The 27848-nt window shown below is 37.8% G+C and overlaps 2 protein-coding genes and 1 pseudogene across 3 annotated transcripts; 1 reads left to right on the top strand and 2 right to left on the bottom strand.

Annotated features, from left to right (window-relative positions):
* Positions 1–124: 124 nt before the first annotated feature.
* On the bottom strand, positions 125–27848 carry LOC120213880 (protein PROTON GRADIENT REGULATION 5, chloroplastic-like). Of its 2 annotated transcripts, XM_039211926.1 has the most exons (5): positions 27554–27848; positions 27359–27464; positions 10461–10468; positions 4212–4218; positions 125–154 (listed from the first exon to the last, which is right to left on the bottom strand). In XM_039211926.1, the coding sequence occupies exons 1-2, from the start codon at positions 27815–27817 to the stop codon at positions 27360–27362; spliced, it is 369 nt and encodes a 122-aa protein (XP_039067857.1). In that variant the 5' UTR covers positions 27818–27848; the 3' UTR covers positions 125–154; positions 4212–4218; positions 10461–10468; position 27359. The 2 variants fall into 2 exon arrangements, with proteins under 2 accessions (XP_039067857.1, XP_039067856.1); XM_039211925.1 differs by lacking the exons at positions 125–154; positions 4212–4218; positions 10461–10468 and having other exon boundaries at positions 27306–27464.
* On the bottom strand, positions 18667–24113 carry LOC120213877 (annotated as a pseudogene).
* LOC120213879 (60S ribosomal protein L23-like) lies at positions 25322–27205 on the top strand. Its single transcript, XM_039211924.1, has 3 exons — positions 25322–25367; positions 25648–25932; positions 26962–27205. The coding sequence occupies exons 1-3, from the start codon at positions 25355–25357 to the stop codon at positions 27084–27086; spliced, it is 423 nt and encodes a 140-aa protein (XP_039067855.1). The 5' UTR covers positions 25322–25354; the 3' UTR covers positions 27087–27205.

The following is a 27848-nucleotide window of genomic DNA, read 5'->3' as shown; positions in this document are numbered from 1 at the left end:
ATTTTAAATAGAGTTGGTACAAAATAAAATTTTAAGATAGTCACCGTTCGTAAAATAAATAATTAATCGAAGAGATATATATCAGGTGTCAAAACGATTTTTTCTAAAAAGGTGAAAAAAAAAGTGAGATTTTGAAAAACCACATTAATTTTAAATTTACCTCTTTCAATTGAAAAAAAAATGCGATTTAAAAACCTCTCGTTTCGAAAATTTTGAAATTCTCTTTTCATTAAAAACATATTGTTCAAAGAGTCGCCACCAATATTTGATTAGGGTGTGATTGGGCACCCAAAAATGTGTTATTTTAAATAAAATTTAATTTTAATTAAAACAACAAATTAAGGTCTGCATTACCAAAATCCAAGTTCAGGAGTCGGTTACGTGCAGGGAAGGATTAGCACCCCCACAACGCCCTAAAACGGTACCTAGTCGATTAATTAATGTCTTTATAATGAACTTTGCAAATTCTAATTTAATTTGATTTTTGATCCCATAAAACAACGATGTAAATTTGAAAACATTCAAAAGCACTCAAATAAATTAAATTAAAATTACCAAGTCGTTTTAGAAAGATAAAGAATGTTCGATTATTTACAAATATCGAGACCATATCTTAAAAGTTATAACAACCTTTTCTCGATAAATTTAAATAAACGAACATTTCCTTTTCTTTCGTTCCCAAATTTTAGGTGATGAATCAATTTTTTTATTTCACTTTTGGGATACACTTTTAATTTAAAATGGTCAAAACGACCCTCTAATCAGTTAAGACAGGCCACTCAAGACAATTTTAAATTAAAAGGGTATTACCCTTAGTCCGATTATGTAATATGTCGAGTTATGCAAATGAGGTTACCATGCAATTCATATAAAAAGTATGTCATGCCAAAAATTAATTAAACAAAATTAAAAATATCATACAATGTGACATACAAAAAAAAATTACATACATATATTTTAATTAAAATTAAAAAAATCATAAACCATGCATATTAACATATAATGTACAAGTGTGACTCAAATATAAAAATAAAAACATGTTATGTCAAACTATACATTTTAAAAACGTATATACATATTGAAATAATGGCTAAATTTAAATACACACAAAATTAAACATGCAAATCATAAATTAAATCAAGGACTTAAATAAAACAACACGCATAAGCAAGGTATCTACACCTAAACAACCCAAATTAAGTGGTCTCTATGTAATTTTCCTAAAATACTAATCCTAAATATTTAAGGACTAAAAGTAACATAAAGAAATAGAGTTCAAATGTATAAGTAAACGGAAAAAATATACTATTCAGGACTAAATTCAAGTGTTCATGAAATAAGAAGACACAATTAAAACATAAAAGATTCGAATTTAGGACCAGAATGCATGGCCTTGAAAGTTGAATGGCTCACGCTGTGGATAACCCACACGCGAAATGGGTACTCTAAACAACTAAACGACGTCGCTTTATCCATGTTAATTAAAACCTAAGATTTAATCCTAAAAACTAAGCCTTCTTTCTGTTTGACTCAACCCCCAGCGCCGTTTCACCTCTAACTCTCAGACCCCTCTCTCACCCTCTTCTCCAATCGAAAGCTTTGAAGCTCTCTCACTCTCTTCCCCTCGCCAGTCATGCAGCGCCACCGAGAGATCTCAAAAGCCCCCACGACCTCAACCAGCCACCACACGAACCACCTATCTACTGGCCATCTCACATCCCGAACGACGACCGAGGGCAACACACGAAGGACCTAAACGACGACAACGCGAAACCCGAAGGAGCCATGGCCGCCATACGTCAACACCATCTCTGCTCCAACCGCCAAAAACTGACACCTGAGACATCCCAAAGCTAAACCCTGATCGAAACTAAGCATCTCTCCTCATCCTTCTCATGGCCCTCAACCAAAACGAACGACCACCACCACCTATAGGCTCCGATGAGGGCCTAAATCCGTGTAAGATTTACCTAAATAACCCACAGGACACCATCTAGTCCTATATCCCAACCTAGTCCTGAAGATACAACCTTTGACACCTAACAAAACCCACGACGGAACATTGAAAGTATTACCTTTATGTGGTTGAATGCTTCCTTGAAGACAGACGAAACCGACGACAAATCTCGCGCGGCGGAGGCTTCGAACTCAAGTAGAAACAATTGAATTCTTCCCTCTTCAATTGAGATGTCGAATGACTGAGGATGATTTTTTTACTGTTGTTTCTGTTTAATTGTTTAGTTTACTCTATTTTATTGATCGGTGAGGTTTGTATTGAGAAGGAATTTTTAATGGGGTTATTCTTCAAATGCCTTTTGTTTCTTTCCCTCCTCCCAAGGAAAAATACCCTCCGTCCTCTTTACCATTCTCCCCCGTGATGGTGATAACCCTCTCCCCTTTAGTTTCCAGCGGTTACCCCCTTTAAACTGATCGTTTTCAGTTTTTTTTAAAAAAAAATTCCCCAGTCGTGCTCCTCTTTGTTAACTGCCTTCTAATCATTTTTGTTTTCCAGACTTCACATGGGTCGGTTTGCTTTGCTGAGGAATATTGGACTTGAATCAGGCCTTCAATGGATTTGGGGTCGGGTTTAGCGACCTAGCCCCGGACAAAACCGAGCATCTACAGCTGCCCCTCTTTGCTCATTGTCGTGCAACGAGAATAGAGCAAAGATCAATAGATGATCAAGTTTGTCCGACCACTAGAACTTCAAAAGATTAATCCGCTTCTCTGCTACTTCAGGATAAGTGAGACTTGAAAATATTCAAATAACGAGTATGCTCCATATTCTTTTAAGGAGTATAAGACTCGAACAATCTTTGGCAAGCGTGTCTGCTCCCTATTCATTCAGGGAGTATAAGACTCAAACAATCTTCAATAAAACGGGTCCGCTCTCTATTCCTTCAGAGAGTATAGAACTCGGAAAATCTTCAATAAACGAGTCCGCTCCCTATTCGTTCAGGGAGTATAGAACTCGAACAATCTTCATAAAACGTGTCCGCTCTCTAATCCTTCAGAGAGTATAGAACTCGAACAATCTTCAACGAACTTGTCCGCTCCCTATTCCTTCAGAGAGTATAGGACTCAATCTTCAACGAACTTGTCCGCTCCCTATTCCTTCAGAGAGTATAGGACTCAATCTTCAACGAACTTGTCCGCTCCCTATTCCTTCAGAGAGTATAGGACTCAATCTTCAACAAACGAGTTTGCTTCACGACTCTTTCGTGAAGGCTTATAGATTTAATTGCTTCACTGCTCTTTCGTGAAGGCTTAAAATTTACTTATTTTGAAGGTCAAACCTGAAAATCAAACATTATCAATCATGAACATATGCTTGCAAATATTATATTCAAAAATTTAGAATTTGAGAAAATTTCTAAAAATTCATCTCTATCATGAAAACTTGTCTGAAAGCCATTGGATATTTGATTCTGCTTTGGCTCAGTTTTCGTATAAACATCATCCTTTTCAAAATCTCCAAACCAAATATCTTCATCTCGATGCTTCAATATCTTCAATCTTCAACTATCATTGGGAAACCTGCAAATGCTTAAGCCATCATGCAATTATGAGTGCCATGATCCTATTCATGCCTAAATGTATGCAAATATGCAATTTGATGCACTTTCTTCTTCGAAGGAACTCTATCTCCTTTGATCTCGATGGAACTCGGCTTCATCTTGGGCACAGAACGTTTGACCAGTTCACCCCAGTTGACAATCTCAATTCCATATCTCTCGCCTTAACATGACCTTGGCTCCTTTCTTTCTTGAAACCCGCCAGTATCCATGACCAACTTCTCGACAAACAACAATCTCTTAGGGTCATCTTTTAATGGCTGAAATTTTATACGAACTTCAAGATTTCATTTTCCCGTAACCACACAAGCTTACATGTTAAAACCATCATCAGCTTCAGAATACCTGCATTTTCCAAAACCTTTTGCACAATAATACAAAATGATCTCATGTACTTCAAGTTAAGCTATATGTTTTAACCTTTCAAAATAAGATGTTTACAAGAGGGAAACGAACAAGGAAAGACATCTCTTTATTTATATAAATGTCGAGAATTTTCAGGTAACTACATGGCAAACTTTTAACTGGAAACAATAAAAGAACAAAAGAGTAGGCGTCTTCAAATATCAATAATGCAAATGCTTTTGAACTGGCATGCCGTGAGAATGTCTCGAGTGTAGCTTCTGTCAAAAAGATCTCCAAAATTGTGATGCTTAAGAGTATGAAGCTGCTTCTAAACTCCCAAATCTCTATCATTGGATGCCCTAAACCAGTATTGAATCTCATGTGCATTCAATTTCTCTTGGTTATTTCAATCGAGACCAACTGTCATTGTTACTATCCATATCAGGAGCTCTTTCCACTTCCAAAGTTGATTCAGAACCTCCACCATACGCGAATTCTGAATTTCAAATTCAACTCAAGTCGCCCTTTGCGGGTTTTCAACTTGAGACCTCCTTTGGTTCCAAGACGCCCTTTTCGGGTTTTCATCTTGAACTCTCCTTTTATTTCTCTTTTTTTCATTTTTCTCTTTTTTCATTTTCCATTTTTTCTTCTTTTTTTTTCTTTTCATTTTTTCCATCATTTTCCTTTTTTCTCATTTTTTTCTTCTTTTTCTTCTTCTCATTTTCATTTTTTTTCTTTTTTCTCTTTTATTTCTTCTTCAAGCGAAATATCTCTTAACAGCGTCGGAATTCACTGGATATGGTAATTCTGATCTGTCCATTTCAGTTAGGGCTAGAGCTCCTCCAGAAAAGGCTTTCTTGACAACATAAGGTCCTTCCCAATTGGGCATCCATTTTCCTCGGAAATCTTTCTGAACAGGTAAAATCCTTTTAAGCACCAAATCTCCCTCATGGAATTCTCGAAGGCAAACTTTCTTACCATGTGCCCGTATCATACGTTTTTGGTACATCTGACCATGACAAATAGCTTTCAATCTCTTTTCTTCAATCAGATTCAATTGGTCATATCTAGCCTGTACCCATTCTGTCTCATTGAGCTTTACCTCTGACAAAATCCGAAGTGAGGGAATTTCTACCTCAATAGGTAAGACAGCTTCCATCCCATATACCAGAGAAAATGGAGTTGCCCCAGTTGACGTTCGTACAGAAGTTCGATAGGAAAACAGAGCAAATGGCAACTTCTCATGCCAATCTTTATAGGTCTCAGTCATCTTCTCTATGAGCCTTTTGATGTTCTTATTAGCCGCCTCTACTGTCCCATTCATCTTTGGGCGATAAGTGGTGGAATTATGATGCTTTATTTTGAACTGTTTACAGACCGAGTCCATCATCTTATTGTTTAAATTCAACGCATTATCAGAGATAATCCTCTCTGGTAAACCATATCTACAAATGATTTCCTTCTTTAAGAATTTGCATATTGTAGACTGGGTAACATTTGCGTAAGAAACTGCTTCTACCCACTTGGTGAAATAATCTATGGCTATCAGAATGAAGTGATGACCATTTGAAGCTTTGGGCGAAATTTGTCCAATAACATCCATGCCCCATATTGAGAATGGCCACGGCGCTGTCATTACGTGCAACGGATGAGGAGGAGTATGTATCCTATCTCCATAAATCTGACATTTGTGACATTTTTGGGCATAATTGATACAGTATGTTTCCATAGTTGACCAATAATACCCAAATCTCATAATCTGCTAGCCATAGCATGCCCATTAGCATGGGTACCACATATTCCCTTATGCACTTCTTCAAGAATCAATTTGGCTTCTTTCGCGTCCACACATCTTAACAAGACCTGATCCAGACTTTTCTTGTATAGAGTCTCACTATCAAGCACATACCCTGATGCCATTCTTCTAATGGTTCTCTTATCATTCTCAGTGGCCTGTTCTGGATAACTCTGATACTTTATATATTGCAAGATATCATAATACCAGGGGTTTCCATCTTCTTCTTCTTCAATATTAAAACAATGGGCTGGATACTCATAAGCCTTCATTTCAATGGGCATCATATTGGAATGCTCGCTCATCTTAAATGCTGCTGCCAGTGTGGCTAAGGCATCTGCCATTTGATTCTCTTCTCTGGGGAGGTAATTGAAAGTTACTTCTTCAAATTCTTCAACAAGTTCCATAACCAACTTACGGTATTCTACAAGCTTAGGATCTTTTGTCTCCCATTCTCCTCTAAGTTGGTATATTACCAAAGCTGAATCTCCATATACCTTAAGCATTTTTACTTTGCATTCAACAGCAGCTCTAAGACCCAGAACACAAGCTTCATACTCGGCCATATTGTTAGTACAATCAAAATTAAGCCGACTGGTGAAAGGATAATGCTCTCCCTCTGGTGAGACCAAAATCGCCCCGATTCCATGTCCCATGGCATTTGAAGCACCATCGAAGTTCAACTTCCAATATTTGCTAGTGGATGCAACTGCTTCTTCTACCGAAATAGCCATTAAATCTTCATCTGGGAAATCAAAGCTCAACGACTCATATTCTTCCGAAGCCCTGCTTGCAATGAATTCCGCTATAACACTTCCTTTAATTGCCGTCTGGTTTACATACTGGATGTCAAACTCGGACAATAAGATCTGCCAACGAGCTAATCTTCCAGATAATGCAGGCACACCCATTAGATATTTCAAGGGATCAAGCTTGGATATAAGCCAAGTAGTATGATACAACATATATTACCTAAGCCTTCGGGTAGCCCATACTAAAGCGCAACACAACTTTTCAATGGGTGAATATCTTGTCTCACATTCAGTGAACTTCTTACTGAGATAATAGATAGCCCTTTATTTCTTCTCAGTTTGGTCACGTTGCCCCAGCACACACCCCATTGAATTTTCATAAACCGATAAATACAGAATCAATGGTTTGCCTGAGATTGGTGGCGCCAAGATTGGAGTACTCGACAAATATCTTTTCACTGCTTCAAAAGCTCTTTGACAATCCTCACTCCATTCCCCTGAGTTATTCTTACGAAGAAGGCGGAATATGGGATCACACTTTTCCGTCAGCTGTGAAATAAACCGAGCTATAATTCAATCTCCCCAAAAATCCTCTGACTTCTTTTTGTGTTCGTGGGGCTGGCAAGTCTTGAATAGCCTTTACTTTATCTGGGTCTATTTCAATTCCTTTTTGGCTTACTACGAATCCCAATAACTTCCCAGATGTCACCCCAAAAGTACATTTATTTGGGTTGAGTTTTAACTGGCATCTTCTTAGTCTTTTAAAAAGCTTTCTCAAATTCCCGATATGTTCTTCCTCTGTCTTAGCTTTGACAATCATATCATCGACATAAACTTCTATCTCTTTATGCATCATGTCATGAAATAACGTCACCATGGCCCTTTGATATGTTGCCCCGGCGTTCTTCAATCCAAATGGCATTACTTTATAACAAAATGTTCCCCACATGGTAACGAACGTCGTTTTTTCCATATCTTCAGGGTTCATCTTGATTTGATTGTAGCCAGAGAAACCATCCATAAAAGAGAAAAAGAATTTCCAGCAGTATTATCCACTAGCGTGTCTATATGTGGCAAAAGAAAATTATCTTTTGGACTAGCTCGGTTGAGATCCCTGTAGTCGACACACATTCAAACTTTCCCATCCTTCTTCGGTACTGGGACAATATTCGCCACCCACTCAGGATATTTAGCCACTTTAAGAAACCCGGCATCAAATTGTTTCTTCACTTCCTCTTTAATCTTGAGCAGCATCTCGGGTCTCATTCTTCTCAGTTTTTGTTGTACCGGTTTACATTCAGACTTTATTGGCAGTTTGTGAACAACCAACTATGTATCTAAACCCGACATATCTTCGTATGACCAAGCAAACACATCATTGTATTCTTGAAGCAATTCTATCAAATCATGTCGACCTCCAACTGACAGAGTGGTACCAATATTTACTTCTCTCTTATCCTCATATGTCCCCAAATTCAAAATCTCAGTAGACTCTTTATGAGGCAGAATCTGCTTATCTTCATTCCCCACCATTTTCAGCAATTCAGAAGGTAGTTCACATCCTTCATCATCATCACAATCTTCGATTTCTCCTTGACATATAGGCTTCTCGAAATCAATCTCCGGGTCAGAGTCATTGGCATTCATATTATTGATATCTGTGCTCCTGAAAAAATAATGAAAAAGAAGATATATATACATATATACATATGGGAGGATCTTTTCCCATATAAATAAATAGAAATAAATAAATACATACATATATACAACAAAGAATGAATGAATGAAATGCATGGGAAAATGTTTTCCATTTGGAACTAACAGAATGCATCTTTTATTGAAAGCAAGAAAAAACAAACAGCTTAACCCTTTACATAAAATCACCTATTGCCCCAGGGTATGAACAACAGGGAGAAAGTTCCAGTGAATTACTCTGTAACTGATTTGTAAACTACATGCAGTTCTTCCGCGGTCCAATTGTTCAACACGAAGCCTGGCGGTACAGGATAAATGCCCATAGCTCTCATTTCCTCAAATTCATCATCATTTATAACGTTAATGCCTAAATCTCCCAATGCATCCTCAACCATCACCTCAGTGTTCCTTGAATTCCCTTGAAACATATGCCCCCCAGATATGAAAATGCTGCTCAACGGCGGGAAGGTCATGGGTTCCCAACTAAGGTCTTCACCAGCTAATCTGGCCTTTCTCATTTCCTGACCCTTCTTAATCCCCTTCAGCTTATCCCTCGGAGTTGGCTGATACCCCAAACCAAATCAATCTCTTTTAGTAACAGAGCATATTGGATTCACCGGTCCTTGCAACTGTCGACCTAACCCCTTCCCAACTTTTGCTCCTCTTCCAAGGGTCAGCTTGAGTCATATTTTGGTACAATTTGACAGTCTAGGCTTTGGTATCTTCCTGCCTTCAGCCACGAATGTAGCACTGACAAACTCCAACGATCTGAAAGAACACTCGACCGCTTGCTCATCCACTTCAATGTACGGAGCAGTAGTAGAAACAGAAGCAATAATGTCCTCTTCAGCATGAATACATACCAACCTTCCATCAATCAAAAATTTCAGTCTCTGGTGCAATGTGGACGGAACTGCACCGGCCTGATGAATCCAAGGTCTTCCCAACAAACAATTGTACGTAGGCATAATGTCCATTACGAGAAATTCCACTTCATAAGTTGCTGGACCAATATTCAGAGGAACATCAATCTTGCCCAACACTTCTCTTTTAGTCTCATCGAAAGCTCGAACCACACTTTGACATGCTCTCATAATTGTACTATCTAATGGAAGCTTCTTCAGAGTCACTAAGGGCATCACATTCAAAGCCGAGCCATTATCAACCAAAACCCGGGATAACACATGCCCTTTACACTTAACTATGATGTGCAAAGCCTTCTGACTACCAATCATCCCAGAAGGGATTTCATCCTCAGAAAAAGATAAAAAATTATCAACTTGTACATTGGAAACTAACCGATCTAACTTTTCAATGGGCAACTCTTTCGGAATAAAATTCTGGTTCAAAACCTTTAACACAGCATTCCTATGGGTCTCTGAACTCAAAAGTAATGATAAAATAGAAATATGGGCAGGCAACTTGTGTAACTGTTCAAAAACACTGTACTCACTGTGTTTCAGAAACTTCAAAAATTCTATCGCTTCACTCTCGGTTACTGGTTCATTGATAACATGCTTATCTTCTTCTATCTGCACATCAACCTTTTTCCCCTTGTCAACTGCAACCTTCTTCTCAGACTCTTTAGGTGGATTAAGAGAATAACACCTACCGCTTCTAGTAAAGCATCCCACCTCATCTACTTCCTTATTCTCTTTTGTTACATCTTCCATATGGCAATCATATCTCCAAGGCACTTGTTTATTATCCCGATACGGGAATAGAGATGGAGGTGTAATAACCACTTTCGGAGCTACCTTTTCAATAACTCGATTCTTGGGAGTAATAATTAGGGGACAACTGGCATTGTATACCCCTTTAGACGATCCTTCTGAAGCACAAACTTCCGCTTCCTCTTCTTCAGCAATCTCTCTAAAGAACTCAATTTCTTTACTGTCCATCATGTCTTGTACCAAAGATAGGAAGTCAGGACATTGCTGAATACTGTGTCTTTCACTGTTATGATACCGACATTCTCCACTATTAAACTGTTCACCCGTCAAACTGGGCTTCAACAATCCTACCTTGACCATCTGGCACCACACCCAACTCATGGGTGATACCACCTCACTAACATTCCTTACAATTCTTTTTCCTCTCTCTTCAGTAATCGCATTAACTCCTGCTCCTGAATGGCTTGGCAACGGATTCTGAGCTATATTCGACTGCTCACTGTCACCAAAGTTGATGACATTCCTCGTTCTCAAAGCTTGGACAACCTTCTTAAAAGCAGTACAATTCTCAATGGAATTCCCGGGGTTCCCTGCATGGTACTCACACTGAGCACTAGCATCATACCATTTGGGAAAAGGAGGTTGCATTGGTGTCACGTGATATGGCGAAACCACATGTCTATCATACAAAATCTGAAACAATTCCTTATAAGTCATCAGAATTGGATCAAATTGAGGCCTCTCTCTCCTCTGGTCCCTTGCCCCTTGTCTATTATCATTTTGTGTTGATGGCCCTGCTCCTTGAGGACGGGAAACAGTGATGTTATTAGAATTGTACTGTCTCACATTACTGACTTCGTTTTCTTTTTTCCTCGTTGGTGGCCTCTTACTAGACTCTCCTCCCTCGAGCTTCCCATTCTTAACAGCCATTTCAATCATTTCTCCCGCCGTAACTACATCAGCAAAACTTCGATAAGGATTACCAATAAGATGCGAGAAAAAAGGAGCCTTTAAGGTGTTGACAAAAAGCATATTTGTTTCCTCCTCTTCTAATGGCGGGTGGACTTGCACTGCTACATCTCCATCTTGAGCATATTGTCTAAACTCTTGTTAGACTTCTTTTCCATTCCTTGCAACATCATCCTATTGGGCCTAACATCTTTCACATGTTTGTATTGCTCAAGAAAGGACTTAGCCAAGTCTTTCCACAATTTAATATTAGCTCTACTCAGCTGGTTATACCATCGGATTGCCGAGCCAATTAAGCTTTCCTGAAAACAGTGTATCAACAATTGATCGTCCCCTATGTATCCGGTCATCTTCCTACAAAACATCGTGATATGCGTAGAGGGACACCTAGTACCATCAAACTTCTCAAAGTCAGGAACTTTAAACTTTGGAGGCAAGACCAGATCAGGAACTAGACTTAACTCCTTTGCGTCAAATCCATAGACACTGGTATCTTCCTTCATGGCTCTGACATCTCTTTCTAACTACTTCCATTTCTCTTCCAACAGATTGTTTTGGTCCTTCTTGGCTTCTTCATCAAGGTCTGGAACTTGATGATATTGATGTTCTTCCTGATATGAACTATATCCAGGCTGTACGTTAACAGAAGCACCGACTGGATTAATGTGCACCTTACCGACATAAACAGGGGTCACTTGAACGTTCTGAGATTGTTCTGGGGTTAACCTTGGATGATGAAGTGGGTCCTCAGTTACACCTTCTGGCATAGGGCTTTTCCCATGTTCTGGATTTCTTCCTTCCAACATACTCGCAAACTTAGCAAACATCTCCTTTTGGGCATTCATCATATCTTCTTGCATTTTCTTGATATTATCTTGTAATTCCAACTGAGCCTTCTCAATTTGGGCAAGTTTGTCTTCCATAACTTTCTTCCTGGTTCTGTAGATATGCTTGGGATTTTCCAGTATTACTCTGTCACAGAGTTATTTTGTTAACATTATTGTTTATTAAATAATGATTTATATGATTATGAGTGAATAAAATGCGATGCAAAAATTTAAATGTATTAAAAATGCATATGCAAAATGCAGGGTGTTGATCCTGGAACGACTCCTTAGAACAACTCTTTATATTAGAACGATGTTCAATTACAAAGTTGAAACATATCACAAATAAATCTGCACCATCTCTCCAATTTGCTGTACATGTGCTAGCAACTCCACGATCTTCTGGTTTTCTTCAGCCTCAGGATCCAGTTCTTCAGTCACATCAGCAGCTTCCTCGGATAAAATGACCAAATATTGAGCTATTCTCCGCGCGTGTCCTAAGTAACAAGCAATAAGTCTTCTCTTTGCTTAACTCTCGCCTGAGCTCGCTCCCATCGAAAACGCCATTGTATATCCCCCTCATAAGGAACTATCGATAGCTCACTTGCTTGCCTCTGAAAATTTTGAACCATGGCTTCAAGCTCACTCACTTGTTTTTTCAGACTTTCAACTACCCCATGGCTTGAGCTACCTTCCCTGTTTCGGTATCGTCGTAATACGGTCTCTAAACTTGCAATTTTCTCTTTCAACTTCTCATTCTGAGCTTGACTCTTTTGTAACCGCTGCTCTAAAGAATCATTTTCTTTCGATAAAATCTTCACTTGGTACCTGCTTTGTTTGAGCTCTTCTTGACTTTCTCCGGCTACTCTTTTGAGGCTCGCCACCTCTTGCCTCAATTCGACAGACTTACTCGAGCTAGAACCTGCCTGAGCTTTTACCATTCGCTGATAAGTTGACCGAAGATCATCAAAGTCTAGCCGAAGTTGCTTCTCCACTTTTTCAATTCGATCTGCTCTACTCTTCTGAACGTCGATCTCCAATCCCTTTTGATACACTTAATCTTCTAGTTTCTGCAAAGTCATTCTCCATTGTCTCCGTTCTGCTTCAAAATCGCGCTTGGCTAACTCTAATTGAGATGGCACCACTCTCAACTGTTCCTCCACCGGCTGAATATTTTCAGGATTCACTATCGGGATGTTATCGTTTACTCGACCGCTTCTCCACTGCTTGTACTCTTGAGATAACCCGAGATCATAGGTGAACAAATTCACGCGACGAGTTTGCTTCCAGGCCTCAGCAACCCCTTTAACTTTACCCTTATACTGATCTCCTTTGAATGCAAAATCTGATACTACCAAATCCCACGTGGCTGGAATGAACTGCCTCGATCCATACTGTCTGGAAACTAGTAGCAGTGCATACCCAACAGAACCCCATATACCTGGCAAAGGAACCCAATCTCGCTCTCCACATCGGTAAAGTATATCTGAAGAGGTATTCCACGAAGCTCGCCACAAAATATCTCCATCTCTGATGTCCTTGAAGATGACCATCCATTTTTCTTCGGTGAAGCCCCCAGGCCATTCTTTAGAAAGAAAATCTTTCAAAGGCGAAAACCCCTCTAGAAACACTCGTCCTGGTGCTCTTTCAACATGTTTGAAATGACTCAGAATCCACACTAGCAACAAAGGCGCACATCCTATAAAGCGTCCTTCTCCCTCGCGCCTACAAGAACTCAAAGACCGGAACGTCTCAGCTAAAATGGCTGGAACAAGATCCACGTGCTTGTCTAATCTTTCAAACAGGTCAACGACTGATACGTCTACATATCCTTGCACCTTTGGAAAAATAACGAGCCCATAAATCCCTAAAGCAAACAAGTCAAGCTTCTTTCTCTTATCAGGGTGATGATCAATTACTTCTTTCAAAGCAGCCCAAGAAATGCACTCATTGTCTCCCTTTTTCTTAATGTTTCTGATTACCCAATCTTCACTCATTCCGGTCATCAATAGTAATTTCTTCTTAAACAAAGGAGTGACTGGCAGCTTGGTATATACTTTATCCATCTGGGACCTCGGACAATGGACAAAAGCTTGATACTCCTCTATTGTTGGTGTTAGATCCACTCTACCAAATGTGAAATAGCTATAAGCCGGGTTCCAGAACTGTGCCAATGCTCTAAACAGATTTCGGTCAATAGAAACATCCAGAAGATAAGGAATATCGCCGTACAACTGATAAAACATCTCCTTATCGGCTACTGTCCATCTTACCCATATCTCCTTTAGCTCACTTAGATCATTCTGACGCATGTTGATATGAGTATAACCAAATAACTCCGACACGTATCCATGCATCACGCTGTCCCCATTGGTCAGTTGGGACTGTTCCGACCACCTCAGAACATCGGCATTGTCCTCAATCTTTTTCTGAACCGTTCGTTCCATATTACTGGCCTTCTATATGGACATCGATCCCAAATCAACACCATGTAATGGATAGTGCAATGCAAAACAGAAAAGAAACAAGACAAAGACAACAAGTGATCGGTTAGCAAACATAAAGCAATTAAATCGGGATAATAATTTGTTCAAGAATCCTACCCACATGCTGGCTACCCAATCATGCTTTATCAGATCCTACCCAACATGATATCTACCCCCATGCTTTGTTATTCACAAAAATAAAACCTAACCGCATGATATCTAATTCGCATGCTTGTTCGAAAAATAAACCTAACCGCATGATATCTAGTTCGCATGCATTTATTCGAAAAAACGAAAATAAATGACTCAAAAAAGCTTTTCCTTGGTACCCTCCCACGGGATTCTTAAGGTTCGAGTTAGGCTCCACCTAAGTTCAGGCTCTATGTTCACTATATGCTGGGTTAGGTTCTAAAGTAATAGGTTCTCGAATTGTCCTTGTCGGTTCCCCCTTGGGCTGCCGAACCCTCAATCCTGGTCCATCACAGGCTTTAGGGGATCGAGTTCAATTTCGAGGGAACACACCTCCTTATGTCCATGCGGAGGTGATTACCATGAGGACCATAAGGCGTGAGCTCCAGCGATCCACTATCCCATGCGGAGGTGAAACCACACGAGGGCATAGTCTCTCACTCCTACTTAATTAGGACGGAGCGGGGTTTAGCTCATGTATGATAATGCAGCTGTGCAGTGTGTGAGGAAAAGCGAAAAAAACAATCAATAAACACACTCAAAATCAATTCCCAAAACACAATTATTCTGAAATCATTAGCAAACAGATCAGTACAACTATTTAATTGTCAATCGAATTAAATTAAAGAAATCAAAATACAAACGAAACTTATTAAAAACCAAACAAGGGATCAAAAATCAAATTAAAATGAATTTGTAATTTTCAATTGCAAAGACAATTAATTAATCGACTATCGGCTTGACTCTCTAAAAAAGGTCCCCAGCGGAGTCGCCAAGCTGTCAAAACAATTTTTTCTAAAAAGGTGAAAAAAGGTGAGATTTTGAAAAACCACATTAATTTTAAATTTACCTCTTTCAATTGAAAAAAAACAAATGCGATTTAAAAACCTCTCGTTTCGAAAATTTTGAAATTCTCTTTTCATTAAAAACATTTTCAAAGAGTCGCCACCAATCTTTGATTAGGGTGTGATTGGGCACCCAAAAATGTTTGTTATTTTAAATAAAAATTAATTTTAATTAAAACAACAAATTAAAGTCTGCATTACCAAAATCCAAGTTCGGGAGTCGGTTACGTGCAGGGAAGGATTAGCACCCCCACAACGCCCTAAAACGGTACCTAGTCGATTAATTAATGTCTTTACAATTAACTTTGCAAATTCTAATTTAATTTGATTTTTGATCCCATAAAACAACGATGTAAATTTGAAAACATTCAAAAGCACTCAAATAAATTAAATTAAAATTACCAAGTCGTTTTAGAAAGATAAAGAATGTTCGATTATTTACAAATATCGAGACCAGATCTTAAAAGTTATAACAACCTTTTCTCGATAAATTTAAATAAGCGAACATTTCCTTTTCTTTCGTTCCCAAATTTTAGGTGATGAATCAATTTTTTGTTTCACTTTTGGGATACATTTTAATTTAAACGTCAAAACGGCCCTCTAATCAGTTAAGACAGGCCACTCAAGACAATTTTAAATTAAAAGGGTATTACCCTTAGTCCGATTATGTAATATGTCGAGTTATGCAAATGAGGTTACCATGCAATTCATGTAAAAAGTATGTCATGCCAAAAATTAATTAAACTATCATACAATGTGACATACAAAAAAAAATTACATACATATATTTGAATTAAAATTAAAAAAAAAAATCATAAACCATGCATATTAACATATAATGTACAAGTGTGACTCAAATATAAAAACAAAAACATGATATGTCAAGCTATACATTTAAAAACGTATATACATATTGAATAATGGCTAAATTTAAATACACACAAAAAACATGCAAATCATAATTAAATCAAGGACTTAAATAAAACACACGCATAAGCAAGGTATCTACACCTAAACAACCCAATTAAGTGGTCTCTATGTAATTTCCTAAATACTAATCCTAAATATTTAAGGACTAAAAGTAACATAAAGAAATAGAGTTCAAATGTATAAGTAAACGAAAAAAAATATACTATCCAGGACTAAATTCAAGTGTTCATGAAATAAGAAGACAAAATTAAAACATAAAAGATTCGAATTTAGGACCAGAATGCATGGCCTTGAAAGTTGAATGGCTCACGCTGTGGATAACCCACACGCGAAATGGGTACTCTAAACGACGTCGCTTTATCCATGTTAATTAAAACCTAAGATTTAATCCTAAAAACTAAGCCTTCTTTCTGTTTGACTCAACCCCCAGCGCCGTTTCACCTCTAACTCTCAGACCCCTCTCTCACCCTCTTCTCCAATCGAAAGCTTTGAAGCTCTCTCGCTCTCTTCCCCTCGCCAGTCATGCAACGCCACCGAGAGATCTCAAAAGCCCCCACGACCTCAGCCAGCCACCACACGATCCTCCTATCTACTGGCCATCTCACGTCCCGAACGGCGACCGAGGGCAACACACGAAGGACCTAAACGACGACAACGCGAAACCCGAAGGAGCCATGGCCGCCGTACGTCAACACCATCTCTGCTCCAACCGCCAAAAACTGACACCTGAGACATCCTAAAGCTAAACCCTGATCGAAACTAAGCATCTCTCCTCATCCTTCTCATGGCCCTCAACCAAAACGAACGACCACCACCACCTATAGGCTCCGACGAGGGCATAAATCCGTGTAAGATTTACCTAAATAACCCACAGGACACCATCTAGTCCTATATCCCAACCTAGTCCCGAAGATACAACCTTTGACACCTAACAAAACCCACGACGGAACATTAAAAGTATTACCTTTATGTGGTTGAATGCTTCCTTGAAGACAGACGAAACCGACGACAAATCTCGCGCGGCGGAGGCTTCGAACTCAGGTAGCAACAATTGAATTCTTCCCTCTTCAATTGAGATGTCGAATGACTGAGGATGATTTTTTTACTGTTGTTTCTGTTTAATTGTTTAGTTTACTCTATTTTATTGATCGGTGAGGTTTGTATTGAGAAGGAATTTTTAATGGGGTTATTCTTCAAATTCCTTTTGTTTCTTTCCCTCCTCCCAAGGAAAAATACCCTCCGTCCTCTTTACCATTCTCCCCCGTGATGGTGATAACCCTCTCCCCTTTAGTTTCCAGCGGTTACCCCCTTTAAACTGATCGTTTTCATTTTTTAAAAAAAAATTCCCCAGTCGTGGTCCTTTTTGTTAACTGCCTTCTAATCATTTTTGTTTTCCATACTTCACGTGGGCTGGTTTGCTTTGCTGAGGAATATTGGACTTGAATCAGGCCTTTAATGGATTTGGGGTCGGGTTTAGCGACCTAGCCCCGGACAAAACCGAGCATCTACATCAGGGCGGGCAAGAAAATTTTCGGGGTGAGCACTTAATCGAAGAAATTTCGAATTTCAAGATAAGTATGCGTCCACCCTCACCAAGTTGTGGTTCTGCCACTGCTCAAGCTCGAGTTGAGTTTTTAGCGAACCAAAACAAGTTATATAATACTTGACTTGAAAAGTTCACGAATAACTCAAAAGATAATATATTTAATTTTTTTTAAATATTAAATTGATAATAATATTAAATTTATGTGTTGATTCTTTTTAAAAAATAGAGTATGATTTTCATATACGTTTAGATTTGAAATTTAGATTCAATTTAACTGTTTTTTTTTATTTCGAGTTTTTTCGAGCTTTAATTTATAGTTTCCAATTCAAATCGAGCTTAAATATTTTAGACTTGCAAATTTTCGAGTCAAATCATTCTTAATTTTAATTTTTTTTGAACCAAATCAAACTCAACGATACTCGAAGTCGACTTATTTAACCTATCTCTAATTTTATGAAAAATAAATTAAACTTTTTTCACCCAATCGAACCCTCTTATCTAAAAAAAAATTGTTTTGACCAACTTTAACAAGCTTCTATCGTGTGAATTCTTTTAATTTTTAATGTCATTTTAATTCTAAAATAATTCTAGATTTTTAAAAATATATTACAATTTTATAAACCATAAACTATTAATTTAAAAAAATCGAAAGCTTTTAACACCCTTAAGCCTTAGTTACATAACAAAATTAAAAAAAATGTTTCTAAATCAAATAACATTTTTTCATCCGACACGTCCAATGAAAAAGTGTCATATAATATCAAAGGTGAAAGCAACATTAGCACGAACCAAGAAACCTCGATAATAAAGAAATTGTTGTTATTCCTTGATATCTTAAACTCAAGCACCGTTAGATGTGTAAGCGTTTAATGTCAAATGATTGAAAATTATCTTTAAATAAATATTGTTTTGTACTAACCTCGTATTAAAAAAAAGCAAACAACATTATTAGGAGAAAGTCGATCCCAAATATGAGGAAGTACAAAAAACTCTACATATAACACATTCAGTCCTGCATTGCATACACATAAACACTTCCAGTTAAGTCCACATAATGACAACAAAAATTAAAATTAAAAAAGATTCAACAAAGTGTTGGCTACCGGATGTAAATCTCACTAGGGATGGTTCAATTCTAGGACTTGGAATTGTCTCTAACGTGTCTTGCCTAGCTTTCATTTCTTCAAACACATTTAAATGATACAGTAGAGCATACATTGCCGGAGGGATGCCGACAATGGTAAATTCGGGAACAGACGCACAAAACTAAAAGATTGCAACGGACCTTGAAATCTTACGCTTTTGCTTTCAACCATGAAACGGGGTGGTCGCGATTACCAAGAGTTCTCAGAGTCAACTTACCATATATGAAAACAGAAGGGATGGTTTTATGATTCCGTTGAAGTGTCGTCTTCAGGAAGGCCGAATATCCGGAGGTTACGATCCATTGACCCACTGCCAAGTACCTTGCATCTAGACCGAATTTGACAGAAGTTGCTATACCTGTAAATAGAAGACATCGCAATTCAACTTCAGATGGCAATAAAAAATGATAGATTGAACTGAGGAGTATTCGGAAGATGAACACCTGTGCCAGACAAATCGGGTAAAGTTTTGATGCAATTCCATTCAGCTTTTACGCTGCCGACTTGGTAAACTCTGAATGCACAAAATTCAATCAGTATCAACAAGAATCAGTAATCATGAGGGGATGAGTATGTTGAATGCAGAGAAATGGAGGACATAACATTTCAGGCAAGTTTAAATCAAGTTCTTAGGAATTTCAGTTAAAAGATACCCAACATATTCCTAAAAGGTCCCCACAATTGAGATGTCATGTGCATACACAGTCTCCACATCCAACATATAGACATTATGAGCACCTACCGTATATCTGAGCCAGCGATTGCAAGGTAATTTCCACTATGATCGAAATCCATGAAAGAAGAAGAAAAACAAATTAAAGCTACCATAAGATGTAGCTTTTCATTGTAACAAACTCTGATCAGTGATAACAATTCAATTTTGCTTGCACGGTTTTCATTTTTAGATTTCCTGAGCTCAAAATTTGCCAAGATGAAAAGCACAGAGAACAGACAAGTATACTAGTTTACATAGACAAGCTCATGTGTAGTATTATTCCACAACTAGGAATATATATAGCCATGCAGGGTCTGTTATTATCAAGATAAACATACCGGAGTTAGTTGGTGTGTCTTGATCATATAATTCAAAAGATCGAAAGTTCTTCAATTTGCGTAGATCCCACAACTTAACACCATCATGCGCAGCAGTCTGCAGTTATAAACATTAATTACATTGTGAAATCCACGATCATCAACCTAATGTGCATAATTTGGCTAGGTACTCACTGCAAGGAAGTAACCATTTTCCGAGAAAGATATGGCTGTTACAGCTCCAGTGTGTCCATCAAAGTTGGCAACATTTCCCTGTAGGAAAATAGAATAAAGACAAAGTGGTTTTAAAAAATAGAAGAACAAGGAAATATGTGAAAAACAAATGTTACTATCATAAAGCTGTTCCTATACCCGACTCTTGACGTCCCAAATTCTAACAGTAGCTCCAGTAGTGCCCGTTCCAAGAATGAGACCATCAGGATGAAAAGCTGCAGATGTATAGCCCATGGAATTTGAAGGATCTTCAACCTGCATAAATAAAATTCTGACTCATCATTGAATTTCCTCTTCATAATAAATGAAAGAAACTTTAGCTCAAGGAAAAAATATCATTTTACCAAGACCTGTATCAGTAAAGAAATTGGTAACTACAGCTTTCCATTGGAAGTCTAATACATTCAGTGGAAATTTGAATACATGCCAGAAATTTACAAGAAACAATTGACAGTCCATATAACACCATGACCATGGAAATAATCATAACTTCACAGATTACTTTGGAGCCCTTCATGAATCAATTAAACACAAGCTAGATTTATTGTCAGAACCCAGCATTCAGGATCAATTAAAGAGATTACAAAGACAGGTTACTGTTAATTACTAAGAGACAAACAAATCCATTTTACTTCACAAGCAACAATAAGATATTTGCTGTTACGGAGAACCCTACAGATCAAACAGAGGGAGCAATATAGAAGGATTTGGACCTGGGTCAAGCATAAACCAGAGGAAAGATCATAAAAACACCATGTTGTGTCAAGTGATGCAGTTACGAAGTAGTTATTTGTGGCATGAACTGTGACAGCTTGCACCTGAAAGGATAAAGGTAGATTTATTCTCATGTCGACAACACCTCAAACGAACCAGAACCACAATCTGATAATCAGTCTATACTTCAGAATATGTGAATTCGAGCAAGTACCTCGGCTGTATGATCCTTCAGAATATGCCTGCAATCATAGTTTCCCTCTTCAGACCTTTGCCAAATGCGAACAGTCTGCAACATTCAAAAACCAATCAAATGGAGATGCAAGCTAAAACATAATTAAACTTTGGGAGCAGTTTAGTCGTGGCTAAAGGATAAAGATGCAAAGACTACATCCTTCTAAAAAATATCTCTCAAGCAGTATAAGCCTAAAATAAGGACCACAACAAGAACTTTAGACTCGAAAAATTGGCTTACCTTATCTGCTGAACCGCTTAAAAATACGTCAATTGGAGCTACAAATTTTACACTAGTAACCTGCAAAAGAGGAATGTAGTCAGTCAATAAATATCAAAAGAAAAATGTAAACATAGCAGTTCTTGAATGAAATAAAGGAAACTGAAAAACCTTCTTAGAATGGCCACTGAGCGTTGATAAAATCTCTCCAGATGTTCTATTAAAGAGTACAGCATTTGAATCAACACCTCCAGTGGCAACAATGTCCTAACAAGTAACAACCAAAAGTAAAAGGAAGTTAACGGATAAAGTTTTACAGAGTTATCTGTAGAACAAACTTTAATAATACATACTAGTTAAGTGATTCTAACATTAGATAAATCCACTAAAGAAAAACAAAAAGGGTAAATGCATTCAACAGGCTGCACCTACACTCAGTTTTCAGTCCACAATCTGTACCAATATGGGATTAAGGTATAATGAAAATATCAAAAATCGCTAGCAGCTAGCCTAATGTAACATAATTGCACTAGACTAGAAGCCATTCTCATTTCCTCAATTTTGAAATGCAATATCCAAAGTATAATTGCTTCCTGTCTAGGTGTGTATGCAAAGCGAAAGTTTCATTAAAGAGGTTAACTAAAACTAGCACCACACCTTTGAAAGATTGATATCAATTGAAGTGATCCCAGGTTTGTTAGTCTTGTGAAGAGGATGACTAGATAGTTGGGTATACCTCTCCAACGCATCAATGGGAGCCAATGTTGAAGGTATCTGAAAGAAAACACAAGGAAAGGATTTTCACGAGGGGAACCAAAACACAATAAGTTGATATATACAAAGAAATATTTGGAATTAATTAAAACATGCTAGGTAAAAAGGGTACCTGGCGCTTTTTACGCTGTTGTGACAGAGCTGCATTACATTCTGTTAACTCAGCAATAATACTATCAGAAACCCCAGGACGCATTCTCTTTCCACCAGGGCCCACATCTTCACTCTCTGCACCTATGATTACAAAATAAACCTTAATAAGATATTGAATTACTTAAAGATAAATAAACATTAATTAAAATCATACTGAGAAAGAACCTCGTTTTCCATTGCTGAGAGCAGAAACATTGGCAGTAGCTGCTGATGCAGGCAAGGGTGCCTGCCTCTCAGCCTGTGCAAGTAATGATCTGGCTTCATCTCTTTCCTTTTTGAGTCTTGCAATCACACGGCAGGCAGCATCATGCTTTATAAAATAATAATAATTTGAATAATATTATAATTAGATAAAAAAATAGCCAGAAAAAAAACAACCAAAAGCAAAAGGGTAAATAAAAACTCAATATACTTTTAATTATCAAATTTGATAACCAAAAGGATCTTGACAAGTGATCTCTACAATCAATCTACTTTACAGTTGAGGATACACATTTTTAAAACAAAGACCCAATTAAAAAAGTGCAAAGATTGTACATAAAAGCTCGAGGACAAAAAAGAAATGTCCCCACATACATTTAGCTAAATTATTCAACCTCTCCTGGAATGTAAAAGAAAGATAACCACCGGCAAGCTTGTAAAATACGGTTTTCCAAAAAGAGCTCAAAACAGAAAATCAGCAATATCTGTTTCAGTCTAGATTCAAGGCAACAAACATATAAAACTTTATGTTCTTTCTGATGCAGTAATATAACACAAAATTAAAAAAAAAGGAAGAAGTAAAAGGATTATAAGAATGTCAAAAAAGATAAACAGACAGCGATATTCAAATTGTTTTTACCTGGTAGAGTGCATGACTTAGCTCTTGCCTGGCAGTATGAAGCTGCTGCTCCAATGCAAAATTGGATAGCATTAAAGCATCCCATTCCTGCAATGAGGGAAGTAATGGCATCAGAAGTGAACAACTAAAGAAAATTCAATGTAAACATTAAGAAATTTACCGGTAAGTAAAAAATTGCACCGATAACAAATCCACATAATCGGAAAACATATAATATAATGAAAGCATTCATTTCCAACTAAAGCGAAGAAAATACCCCATGTGAAATCAACGACAGAATTGCAAATAATTACAGAGGACAATCAAAAACCTCTCCCCACCAAGAACTCACATGGGTAACAAAAGGAAAGGATGCTTTCTAAACGTGAAGTATGCAATTATTTGAACAAATTTATATATGTGTGAGAGTATCTAAAAACATACATTCTGAAACATTCCAAGCATCCCAGGAATGCTAGCTGCTGTTAAAGATCTGGGCTTCACAATCTGCATCAGCCACCATGAAAACAAACAAATCAGCTCATAAAGATGCAGCAAAAGTATGTAAGGAAACCACCGATGGTAAAATCACCTTGCCGGTTTTGACTGGGACAATATCGTCCATAGTAAGTTCCTCCCCCGTAACCGGACACTTCCCATATTCCTAATAAAAACAGCAGCACATTCTATCAAAAGTGAAGCTGGTTCATCCAAAAATAGCTTAAATGTACAAAATTAGCTTCAATAGTTTTCCCTCCTTAAAAAATTACAATTTTCTAAGCATTATAATATGAACCCTAGAAACTCTTCTTTTTTGTTTTGCTAAAGGGATAAAAACAGACAAGACGAACCGAAATGTGTCGCTCGATTAAGCGTTTCTCGTAGAGCAAGCCGGATTTAGTCGAGACTACGGGCTCCTCCGGAACCTCGCCCGAAACTGCAAGGAACAACGTAAATCTCTCAGAACAAAAGCAGAAATGGAAATCCTACAGAGTTAAAGAAAATAAAACAAACAAAATGATTAGAAAGCTTACTTGAACAGTTCATGGTGAAATAGGAATTAGGGTTTTGATGACTGCAGAAATCAATGCTAGAAAAATTATTCAATGAGCAAGAAGGAAGCAGCAGCAGCAGCAGTATCAGCCGCAGCTAAAATGAGAGCGAGGGATAGTCGAAAACAAGAAATAATATGAAAAACAAATCTAAATTGGATCAAAATGAAAGTCTCAATGGTTTAGATTAGGGATTTTTTCATAAGCTTTTTATAGGCCCAAAATATTTTTATCCAGTTTAGTCCATTAACGATTTGGGTTCATCTCTTTACTGCCTCTGGGTAAGGTTTTCATTATTACTACGAGTTTGCCTGTGCTCTTTCATGGATTGAATTTTATAGACCCAAAACATTTTATCCATATACAACCTCATCCTCAGAAATATTTTTGGATCCGTCATTGGAGCTTGATGTTGATCTAAGTTCGAATGAAACACCCATATTAGATAAGTGAAAATATGGATCTGAAACTGGGCACAAAAGGCTTGTTTTGGTGTCGAGTTCGAATTCGACATGCTCTGATCGAGTTCGAACATGATAACGGTGATTGCTCAACAAGTGTGGACATTCTAATTCCAGCAGGTATCATGGCGGTCCATGAATCTGAAATGGTAACCTCCCTCGAGCCTCGTTGAAAGATGACGATCTAATCGACATTTAGATCGTGGTGGATGGGACTTGAGTTGTCCGCCGACGGTACTTGAAGCCAACTCAAGTAAAGTAGGAAGCTTATCTCCGACCGGAACATCTAAGTCAAACATACAAGTTATTCGAGTTATATTTAGTTCGATATGATTTTCAAATTTGTGTTGAAATGGACATGTGTAAGGTCATTAGGGCAAGAATGTTTACACTAGTTTTATTCAGGAAGCCCAATGTTGAGTCCAGGCTCAACTTAAAGATATGGAAGATCCACATCTTGAAGCCCATCATCATCTTCAACAATCACGTTAAAAAAACTTAATACACTTTTAGGTGTCTAAAATATACTTTAAATTGATTTTTTATATTTAAATTTTTTTGATAAAAATAATATATAATATTTTAAATATACAGTAAAAAATGATATTGTTAAATAATCTATGTCATATTTAGATTTTTTGAAAAATATTTTTAAATAATATTTTATTTAAAAAAAAAAAAAACACAAACATGATGATATGTGTCAACTATTGTCTAAAAGTGTAACAAAAAAAACATTAGATACCTATTTTTAACTTAAAAATTCTTTAAACACGAAAATTAATTTGAATTATTCTTTAAACACTTAAAATGAATTAAACATTAGAAAAGCCCTATATAAGGCTAAAAACCCTACCTTCCCTCATTGTTTTTGTTCAGCCGTCGAAAATGTCGAAGCGAGGTAAGCTCCCATCTCTCTCTTTCTCGGAATCAGTTACATGTTTCATTTTCCTTCTCGCTTTCCACTTGTTTCCCGGGAAAATAGAGGCAAAACAGATGGAAAAAAATCCTGCCTTTGATATTTTCTCGCATGATAATGCTCAAACCGAGATCGGGAAAACAAACCCAGAAAATTATCTTCTTATTTTTTCTTTTAATTTGGTTTGATTCATTAAATGGGATATTGTTTATTTTTCATAAGCTGTTTTTAGCTGAAAAGGTGGAATTTTTGTTTTTATTAGGACGTGGAGGGTCAGCTGGAAACAAGTTTAGGATGTCACTGGGTTTACCAGTGGCGGCCACGGTGAACTGTGCCGATAACACCGGTGCTAAAAACCTCTACATCATATCGGTGAAGGGAATCAAGGGCCGCCTTAACCGCTTGCCATCGGCTTGTGCCGGAGACATGGTGATGGCCACTGTCAAGAAAGGGAAGCCTGATCTGAGGAAGAAGGTCTTGCCTGCTGTCATTGTGAGGCAGCGCAAGCCTTGGCGCCGAAAGGATGGTGTTTACATGTACTTTGAAGGTGAATTATTATTGGTTTATAGTTTCATTGCATTCTAATGTGAATTGCAGTTAGGGATCTATTGGTTTATGGTGCTCGGTCTTGGTTACGAGTGTGAGTCTGATATTGTTGCTAGGTACAGAAATGAACTGTTCCGTATAGTTTAGGACTCGGGACTAGTAAATTGGTAGATGCTATTGATAAATGGTGTGTAGACTGTGCTGAAGATAGAGTTTTACCGATGTGGTTATGTGCATGTCACCGCTGTTTGATGATTCTCGAAATCAGCATAATTGAGTGGTGAGTTAGTTTTATAGTAAAATTGCTCATTGGGACTTGGGGACAGTATAATTATTCGACATCACTTGGGGTACTTTTTTTGTGATCTCTAAACTATTAAAAGACTTTTCTGTTGTTTTTTCTTGCCTTTTGGGCTTTGGTATGCTGGTGATGTGGTTTCGAGAACTTTTTGTTTAGTGTTTCTCTACACCTACCAGACATGGCTAAACTTATGTACTGTCCCCATCTGATATCAGGCGGTATATACATGTTTATCATCCCGGTCCAGGTTGGAACTCCAGATGTATTTTTCACTTGTATTTATCCCGATTCTCTCGTCATCTTTTAATGATAGATTTTAAACTAAAAGTAAATAACATTGTTTCACCAGAAAAAGTCATGTGTCCACTTCAATGCTCAATGGTTGATACAGTTACTAGTCTGGAAATTGAGTGTGTCCATCGTTGCCGATGCATTAAGCTTTCAACGCTTGCATATGCTCAATTTGGATCCTACATATTCTAAAATCTTAATGTTGTACGATGAAATTCTTGAGTCTTTAACATGGTCTTGACTATTAGCTAAAGCAATGTCAGCATCAGTTATGAGATGGTTGCAAATGCTCCATTGTTGTAAGACATGTTAGATCGACTCTCTTTGGGTATTTTGTCTGAACTTGGATGAGATTGTCGGATATAGATGTGTTTGAGAGGCTGATTTCTGATGTTTTACTGTTCTAAGTTTGTGTTCCAAATCTTGTTCTGGTTGCAGATAATGCCGGTGTCATTGTGAATCCGAAGGGAGAAATGAAAGGTTCTGCCATAACCGGTCCAATCGCGAAGGAGTGTGCCGACCTATGGCCAAGGATTGCAAGTGCAGCCAATGCCATTGTTTAGTGATTTCGTTTCCCTGAAACATAGTTTGCTGGATCTTTTATCTTTCCCATTTTGAACTTTTATCGATGTCACTCATGCTCGACATTTTTGGATTCGTGTTTGATGGTGTTTTGAGAACTGATGAACTTTGTTCGATTTAGCTCGCTTACCTATTAAAAAAACTCGCCTTTTTCGAATATGAGTTTTGTTTATAAGTTTCGATTTCTTGTCTGAAAATTATATAACAATACAAACTAGACTGAAGGATGTTCTTGACATCAAAACTACATAAAATCATGCAAGGAATCCAAGCCTTTCTCCATTCTTCTTTGCCAGACGAATCAGTCCTTGCCTTTGTTTGCCATCGGCCCCTATTGCTTTGCAGAATTCATTAATGACCTGAATTTTACGGAAAAAAGTATCAAATTTAGATATTAACCGAGTGCATATTTCATGGAATCATGGCATTATCAAACTGCAAACGGCACCTGAGAATGCAAGGCAATGGCTTTTCCCCTAAGCTGGTTGAACCTCTTCTTCCCGACAATCTGTCGGGTAACCACCACGAGCGGTGCGAACAACCCTTTCCCTTCGTTAACGTTCTTCATCACCGGCTGAGCTCGAACGGCCTTTCCGACACGAACGACACAGGGAACCGATTTAGCCAACGTGGGATAGTCTTCACCTCCGCTGAACGAACTTCCTAAACCTCCCTTAAACCCGATTACCGATGAAGCCGCCATTGAAGACATGTTCAAAGCTCCGGTATGAAACAATGGTTTT

The sequence above is a fragment of the Hibiscus syriacus genome, unplaced genomic scaffold, assembly GCF_006381635.1.
Source record: "Hibiscus syriacus cultivar Baekdansim isolate YM2019G1 unplaced genomic scaffold, ASM638163v2 tig00110044_pilon, whole genome shotgun sequence".
In the NCBI taxonomy this organism is placed as follows: domain Eukaryota; kingdom Viridiplantae; phylum Streptophyta; class Magnoliopsida; order Malvales; family Malvaceae; genus Hibiscus; species Hibiscus syriacus.
Note: the sequence above shows the minus strand (reverse complement) of the source record. Positions and strands in the feature narration are given on the sequence as shown.

What these genes read in the sequence shown, in the direction of transcription:
- LOC120213879 (XM_039211924.1), top strand. An exon ending in TGTTTACATGTACTTTGAAG is followed by an intron (nt 25,933 to 26,961) that starts GTGAATTATTAT and finishes TTCTGGTTGCAG; the next exon opens with ATAATGCCGGTGTCATTGTG.
- LOC120213880 (XM_039211926.1), bottom strand. Translation starts at nt 27,817, where the DNA reads ATGTCTTCAATGGCGGCTTCATCGGTAATCGGGTTTAAGGGAGGTTTA. An exon ending in CCATTGCCTTGCATTCTCAG is followed by an intron (nt 27,465 to 27,553) that starts GTGCCGTTTGCA and finishes CGTAAAATTCAG; the next exon opens with GTCATTAATGAATTCTGCAA.